Source organism: Monodelphis domestica, chromosome 1 (assembly GCF_027887165.1).
Source record: "Monodelphis domestica isolate mMonDom1 chromosome 1, mMonDom1.pri, whole genome shotgun sequence".
Lineage (NCBI taxonomy): Eukaryota > Metazoa > Chordata > Mammalia > Didelphimorphia > Didelphidae > Monodelphis > Monodelphis domestica.
Genome location: NC_077227.1, coordinates 40056039 through 40064545, shown reverse-complemented (window position 1 = coordinate 40064545; position 8507 = coordinate 40056039). Strand labels below are relative to the sequence as shown.

The following is an 8507-nucleotide window of genomic DNA, read 5'->3' as shown; positions in this document are numbered from 1 at the left end:
GTGCTTTGATATGCAATCAGATACCAATAGATCTTTCATTGGCTATTGATAGCTTTATCACAAGTTCCCTGGGGTTATATTGAAATCTTGATTTGTTGTTAATAATTTAGTCCTTCACAGTTGATCATTGTTCAATATTTCTTTTACTGTAAACATTGCTTTCCTGGTTCTGCTCAATTTATATCAGTCTTTCCAAGTCTTTCCAGAGTCTTTCTGAACTCATTGGGTTTGTTTTTTCTTTTGGTGCAATAGCTTTCCATTACAACCATATACACACAGCTTGTTCAGCCATTCCCCAATTGATGGAGACTCCCTCAGTTTCCAGTTCTTTGCTACTACAAAAAGAACTACTAAAGGAATTTTGTACAAATGTCTCATCATATCCATGAACAATTAATATTTTCCCAGTTGCTTAGATTTGACTTTGTGTGAAAAGTATTTTGTAATTGTGTTTATAAAGTTGCTGGATTTGTTTTGGTAAGTATATTCCTGGGTATTTTAAAGGTATTTGCTTTAACCTGAGCCATGAGGTCAAACAGAGCATCTTTTGATTCTAGAATTGGTCCTTTATGTTGTTTCCTGCTGCCTCCCAAATCTTTTGTCTCCTAGTCATTCTTGTCCTTCATTATCAAAGAGGACCAATGTCCTCCCACATAAAATCATCAGCTTCACTCTCTCTTCCAGAGTCATCAGTATCCAGTGGAAAGACAAAAATCAGGACAGCTGGCAATGGTCTAGAATGCAGTGGATGACCTTGGCATCTTTGGTGTCTGACCATGCACAGCACCTGCTTCAGCCATCTTGATGGGTATTGGAATTAATTGTGCTCATATGCCCATTCCTCCAGGGGAGTCTTCACATGTTTCAGGAAGACATCACCCCAACTCATTGATGAGTTTGAGGTCTTTTGGTTACCTTCAACCTTGTTTAGCCTATCTGTTGAGATAGTTTTACCAGGGTGTGACTTAGGCATATGCTAAAGTTTCTTGGAACCCCAGATGAGAGTTGGGTGAGAGGTGGATGCCAAAGATGGATGAGAAGCCCTGAAAAGGTTTGGCAAGCCAAAACATGTAAACCTTAAAATTTCTTAGACTTATGAATGTTGGAAATTTCCCCTTTGGGAAATTTCATACTTGAAAAAAATTTCCTACTTATAGTAAGAACTCTATTGGAATATGAAACTCCTTGGCATGGGAGGATCCTTCTCCTCCCTACTTAAGACTACTTTAGGACAGAAACCTTTTGCTAAACAATGGAAAGGGCTTTGACCTATGCTTAAGCATAGAACAGGAAATTCTTTGAGTCATGATTGATTTTAGAATTGATACAATAGAGATACTTGGAATGACAGAACCAGGTCTTGGAAACTACAATCTCCACCCTACTCAGAGTAACAGGATTTAGGAAGGGCTGCAGCAAAGATCAAGATTTAATTATTTGAGAATATGACCTTCAACAGACATGTGCAAAGGGGAGAGACCTCTGGGCAGTCCTGGGTTAAGCTAGAGCCACCATTGGCCCAGGGGAGACATGGACAGTGATTGGTAGATGTGAGAACTGAGGGGAGGGAACTTAGATGGTTTGCTTAAAGATAGCGGGGTCTGAGGACTGAGGAGGTGGATGCTCTGAGGACTGAAGGGGGTTGATGTTCTGAAGGAGGTCTGAGAGGAGAGAGGTCCTGGGGGGAGAGATCCTGGAGAGGTCTTGAAGGAGGCTGTGGAAGGAGAACACAGGAGGAGTCAGGAGGAGAATTCTCTGGAAACATTTCTTGAAAGGAGGCTCTCTTGAAGGTGGAGCCTGAGGTTGGCATGAGAAGCCTTACCTAGAGAGATCTTGGGTGAGTGATAAAACCAACTGACTGATTTATCTCTTAGGACTGAGGTCTAGGCCTTATTGGCTTGAGGCCCTTCATTCTTATTCTTTTCTTACTTTCTCTCTTTTTCTATTGATTATTCAGTGTATTATAAATTAAATTTCTCTATAAAACCCAGTTGGCTTAGGCATATTCATAAATTGGGAATATATTCCTTGGCGACCATCTTATATTTATATAAACCCAAGACACAGTAGAAAACATATTTCAGTGGTCATAATTGTTATATATTTCCCTTGCTCCCAAACATTTTAATTATCACAGTTTATGGCTCCCACTCTCTTATCTACAACTATTTAACGCTCAACACTAATTTAAATCTAACAAACACCAGAGGTCCTAGTCCTCCCTGAATGTCCTATATATAGTTCTCCAAGTGTAGTACTCTTTATATTAGAGTACATTGCCAGAAGATTTAGTTTCTGAGATTTATTCTTCATTTCTCTAACATTTTGATTTCTAATTCTGTTCTGTAATGTTGCATTTTTCAAGCCTTTCCCCTCATTCTTTTGTCCTGACAGTCAAAAGAATATATCTTTGATTTTCTTGCCCCAAATCATCCTCTAAAACTGGGACAATTAAAATTGAGAATCCAAGATTCATCCTTTCTAACAAACTGGCTCCAAGCAAGTATGTCAGGGGATGGCCTTGCCATATCCTTGATTCCCCCATTGGGATGAATGTGGGTAATCAATGTAGGTAAATCAATCTTGACCAGACCTGACAATTTCCCTATCTAGATCAGTAAGGATACTAGAATCCTGAGATCAGTTATAGCAAGTATCTCTGACAAAGGCCTAATTTTTCAAATATATGGAGAACTGAGTCAAATTTATAAGAATACAAAACATTCCTCATTGACTTCCAGCAAGTATCTGGTGATGAAGCTCATGAGAGAGGATTAAGTCTGGATACATAGATTTGGGAATTATCTGCATACAAATGTCAAATGATCCAGTGGGAGCAAATGGGGCCACCAAGATCATAGGAAGAGAGAGATCTTCCTTTGCAGAGAAAGAAGAGGAAGTTCAGGGCAGAGCCTTAGGAGGCATCCACTTGTAGGGAATAGAGGGTATATGAATAGTTGTACAAGTGGAAGGGCAGGAGAGAGCCATGCCATAAAAACCAAAGGAAGAGGGAGTACATAGGGAGAAGAGCCAGTGGACAGTGTCAAAAGATGATGTCAAAGAAGATGAGGATTACCAAATAAATAAATAAACAAACAGACAAATAAATAGATAAACAAACAAAATAAATAGCTAAATAAATAAATTAAACAAACAAACAAACAAACAAATGAATGAATGGATAAATGAAGGTAGCTTTAGAAGAATGATCTTGGTGAAGGCAGTGTCAGTAGAGTGGTGGAGTTCAGAGCCAAACTGCAATGGACTGAGAATGAGTATGTGATGAGAAGGTAAAGGTGATCTCCCTCCAAGGGCAAGCTGTGCTCTTAACAGAATTCTGAGCACAAAGTCCTCTAGGTGCCTGCTTTCAATCTCTTTCTTTCAGCTTTGGGAGAGAAATGAAGATCAGTACTGAGAGCCGTCATTGCTGGGGCTAGGTATGGCTTTACCATAGCAGACCAGCAGCATCAAATCCTTTCCTCCCCCTTAAAGGTGATGCCAGGGAAAAAGAGCCCTTTAATTGTGGAAAGCTGGTGTGATTATTTATAAGGAAAGGCAAGTGGGGGGATATCCTTTGGACAGCCCTTCTCTCATTTGTAAATTTCTCCAAAGCAGCTCATGATCTTGGAGAAAAGGTGAAAGAAAGCCCTCTAGGGAAAGGGATGCCTAGGGAGATGCAGCTTTAGAGGGCCAAATGAGGATTTTTATGCTAAGTAAGTCTAAGAAATGAGAGGGAGATGAGGAATTCTTTGGGGAGCTTGATCTGGGAATTCATCCAGCAGGTCTGGAGAATTTTTGCCCATGGACATCTAAGAGTGAAGAAGTGACAAATGAGGCAAAGGAATCCTTTGTTTGGGATCAAAATTTGAATCCCTAACTGGGACACTGTCTTGATACATTCTGCCTTCCCCCAAGATAATTGCATCCAACCCTGAATGTGAATGGACCTTTAAAAATGAGAAATTCTCACAGGAGTTACACATGAGGTTAATATACCTAGCAGTCAGTCTCCTCCTGCCCCCCCCCCCCAAAAAGCAAACAAACCTGGGACAGCATCCATGCAAAACACAGCTCATGAGGCCCCACTGATATGTTTCTTCAGACTAATTAACCAGAAGATATAATTTTAAAGCAAAAAACGAATTTAAACAACATGGTAAATGATGCTATTTTCTCTGTACCTACAGGAGGACTCTCCTAATGGTTACCACATTAGCAGCATGAGAAATAGCAGAGATGGGGAGAATTTGTTCAGATAACACTTGGAAAGGGACACACACAGGGTGAACATATGTAGTCAGGCACATGCATAGTTGTCTGTAGGAAACATGGAGGACACAGGCGTGATCAGGGAAATCCACATCTCCAGTGTCACAGAACTACTCATGGCCTTTCGTGATGCCACTGAACAAGCCGAGTTGTATGTTTTGTGTCGGTGTCTCCGCTGCCCTGCTCTTTTCTGGGTATTTCTATTGCACTTTGCTGGCTACTTATTTGGTCTCTGGTATCTTTTGATATTTGCTGACATATGGTGCTGAATGCAGTGGTTAAGGTCAGAGATTTGAGAAAAATTAATATTCTGGGGGCAACTGGGTGTCTCAATGGATTGAGACCCAGACCTAGGGATGGAAGGTCCTGGGTTCAAATTTGACCTTAAACCCTTCCTAGCTGTGTGACTCTGGTTCAGTCACTTAACCCCCATTGCTTAGCCCATATATAAATAATATGCATAATATATAAATGTGTAAAATAATATTATAATAAATAATATTATATAAATAAATTTATTTATTTAAATAATATACATACTACATAAATGAATAATAAATATATTTATTTATTTGTGTGTGTATATATATATATATATATATATATATATATATATATATATATATATATAATTTAAAGTCCTACCTTTCTCCTAATTCCAGGAAATAATTTCCTAGAGCTCTGTTTGGGGCAGTTAAGTGGCACGCACAGTGGATAGAACATGGGGCCTGGGTTCAAATTCTAATTCAGACACTACCTAGCTGTGTGATCCCAGCTAGTCCCTTAATCCAGTTTGCCTCAGTTCCTCATCTGCAAAATGCGTTAACCAGTCTGGTATCTTTGCCAAGAAAACCTCAAGCAGCAGTAAGTCAGGCCAGCAAGATCCACAAGCACTACATTTAGGGGCTGGGCTCAGCTCGAGTTGGGGAGACCTTTCTCACCCTTCCCACCCTCAGGAGCCTCGGGGTGCCTGTGATCAGGGGCTCGGTCAGGAGGAGGCCTGGCTCTCTTTGTGCCCCCCAGCCAGTCCTTCCACTCAGCCAAGTCAAGTCTTTGGCAGCCAGTCCTGGTGTCTCCCCCAACAAAATCCATCTTGCCCAGGGCAGGGAGCAAGGGAGCAAGTGGGGCAAGGAGTCTCAGGAAAATCCTAGTCTTTGTCCTCCATACTGGGAGGAGGGCCCTGGGGAAGAGGAGAGGCCTGGGAGGGGAAGAATGCACCTAAGGGGGAGGGGGCCTGCCCTTCCCCTTTGAGGTGATTGGCTTGGGGAGGGACCTGTTAATCTGGGGGAGGGGCCTATAGTGCAGCTTTGGAGGTGGGGCCACTGCAGCCCTTGCTTCCGGGAAGAGAGCGGCCATTTTAGCTCTGAAGGAGAGAGATCCTAGTGTGGTTCGATGGCGGACCTGGACTCCCGTGGCGTGCGCCTGCTCACTCTAAGTGGCCATGTGGGCTTCGACAGCCTCCCAGAGCAGCTGGTGTGCAGGCAGTTGTGCCAAGGCTTCACCTTCAACATCATGTGCGTGGGTGAGACAGGCATTGGCAAGTCTACGCTTATGAACACACTCTTCAACACGGACTTCGACTCCCAGGAGTGCAGCCACTTTGAGAGGTGCGTGCGGCTCCGGCAGTGCTGCTACAACCTGTGCGAGTGTGACGTGCACCTGCGGCTGACCATCGTGGAAGCCCAGGGCTTTGGGGACCAAATGGACAAGGATGTGGAGCCCATCGTGAACTACGTGGATGCACAGTTCGAGAGCTACCTGCAGGAGGAGCTCAAGGTGCAGCGCTGCCTCTACGATTACCTGGACACACGTGTGCACGTGTGCCTCTACTTCATCACACCCACCGGGCACTCTCTCAAGTCCCTGGACCTGGTGACTCTGAAGCGGCTAGACAGCAAGGTGAACATCATCCCCATCATCGCCAAGGCCGACACCCTGACCAAATGCGAGCTGCTCAAGTTCAAGAACAAGATCAAGAACGATCTGGGTAGAAACGGTGTCCGCATCTATCAGTTCCCCACAGATGACGAAGCCGTGGCCCAGATCAATGTCGCCATGAACGCCCACTTGCCTTTCGCGGTGGTGGGCAGCATGGACGAGGTTTGTGTGAACAACAAGCTGGTGCGAGCCCGGGAATACCCATGGGGCGTCGTGCAGGTGGATGATGATGATCACAGCGACTTTGGGAAACTCCGTGAGATGCTGATCCGCGTAAACATGGAAGACCTCCGTGAGCAGACCCACCGCTGTCACTACGAGCTCTACCGCTGCTGCAGGCTGAAGGAGATGGGCTACCAGTCCTCTCTGCGGGAGTACAAACCCTCTGTTTCCCAGGGCAGTGAATGTGTGGAGGCCATGAGGAAGCAGCTTGCGGAGGAGCTGTGCAGGAAGGAGAGGGAGATGAAGCAGATGATAGTGAACCGAATGAAGCAGAAGGAGGTGGAGGTGAAGGAGATGGAGAGGGAGTTGCAGGCGAGGTTGGAATGCCTGAAGAGGATCTACCAGGAAGAGAGGCAGAAGGTGGAGGAGAAGAGGAAGCAGCTGGAGGATGAGAAAATTGCCTTCAACCAAAGGAAGGCAGCCTGCGAGGCCATGATGAAAGCCCAAGCTGCCCATCCTCCAAGAGGAGACAGAGAGCAGAATAATTGAACCACCTACAGGTAGACATCGCCAATGGACTTGGGACTTGGCTGGGTTCAGTTTCTTGAGTTGCCTACACCGTTGTGATTGTTCTCTTAAAGCTAGTACAGGCTTAAGCAAAGGCTTAAAGCTCTTCACATGGGCTGGGCTGCATCACACCAGGCTCCAAGCAAAGACAAGAAGTGCTCCATTGTTGGAACACAGACTGACAAGGTGTATTTTTTTCAGAACTAGTGGTGGATCTTCCATTTATGGTGCCACACATTGGAGTACTTTGTGCCAATTTAGTGACCCCAGCCAGGTTATGCTTAACTGTTCAAAGTTGAGATGGCCTTTATAAGAAGTCTGTTCTATATATAACCAAATAGTCTCACATATGTGTGATGAAATTCACTTGAATTACTTAAATTTTTTTTATCAGTTTAACTTTCCCAAGAATTTTATAAACATTTCCAAATTTGTACCTTGATGCAAGTAAAGCCAAGTAACATCCCTTTCCCTTCCTCATCTTTGCTGGCCCTTCTCCCTCTTCCTTCCTGTCAGAGAGCAGAAGAGCTGCAAGAGCTAGGCAGCTGGAGATAACTGAGTTGCCCAGGGTCACACAAGCTAGGAAGTGTCTAAGGTCAGATTTGGACCCAGGTCCATCTGACTCCAGGCCTCGCACTCTTATCTAGTAGCTCCAACCTTTCCATTATTTCTTATAAGTAACACACTTCTCATTAAAACAGATGACTAAAATTCTCATAACTTTTCCAAAGTATTATAAAATATACACAGAAGATATATAATATACTTTATCTCATGACAAAAAAAAAGTAGCTGGAGAGAGTTTGGAATCTGCTGTATTCATATGGATCTCTACATGTTGTATGTGAAACAGTAGAGGGAATGAGAGTGTTCATTCTAGAGAAGAGAAAACTGTTATTAGATATTTGGAACATAATTCAAGTAAGAAATGTAAAATTCTTTTGTGAATTGCTTGTTCATAAATGTTGAACCCCTCTCTATTATTAGGGAATGGTTTTTGTTCTTGTATATTTTTGTTAGTTATCTACACATCTTGAATATGTAAACAAACCCTTATTAGAAATATTTTTCCCAGTTGACTGCTTCCATTCTTATCCTATATACATTTATTTTGTTTATGCAAAAGACTTTCAATTTCGTGTAATAAAAATTATCTATTTTATCCTTTATAATTGCCTTGATTGCTTATTTGGCTAAGAATTCGTCTCCTACCTCCTGCCGTGAAAAGTGTATGATCTGCTTCTACTTCTATTTTTTTTCATGGCATAATTATTAATATTCAGGCTATGTATCCATTTTGATGGATTCCTAGATGGATGTAGATGTTCTGTGGAGATAACTATTTATCTGCTGACAAGGGAAGAGAGGCTGAAGAGTGTTTTCTGAACACTGAGCACTGTTTTTTTTTTTTAAATCTCAGAGGTTAAGGACCTGGGAGAGTACCTTGATACTTGAATGCTCCACAGACTTTCATTTATACTTTTTTGGAATTCATGGCTTCAGCAAGAAATTCTAGGTTCTGTTTTCTCAGTGGCGCAGTCTTACATTTGATAAATATTATTTTGTTAACT

At 42.7% G+C, this 8507-nt stretch overlaps 1 protein-coding gene across 1 annotated transcript; it reads left to right on the top strand.

Moving 5' to 3' along the window:
- Window positions 1–5607: 5607 nt before the first annotated feature.
- Window positions 5608–8108, top strand: LOC100027259 (septin-8-like). The gene has a single exon (XM_056797398.1). The coding sequence runs from the start codon at window positions 5662–5664 to the stop codon at window positions 6916–6918; it is 1257 nt and encodes a 418-aa protein (XP_056653376.1). The 5' UTR covers window positions 5608–5661; the 3' UTR covers window positions 6919–8108.
- The last annotated feature ends 399 nt before the right edge of the window (window positions 8109–8507 follow it).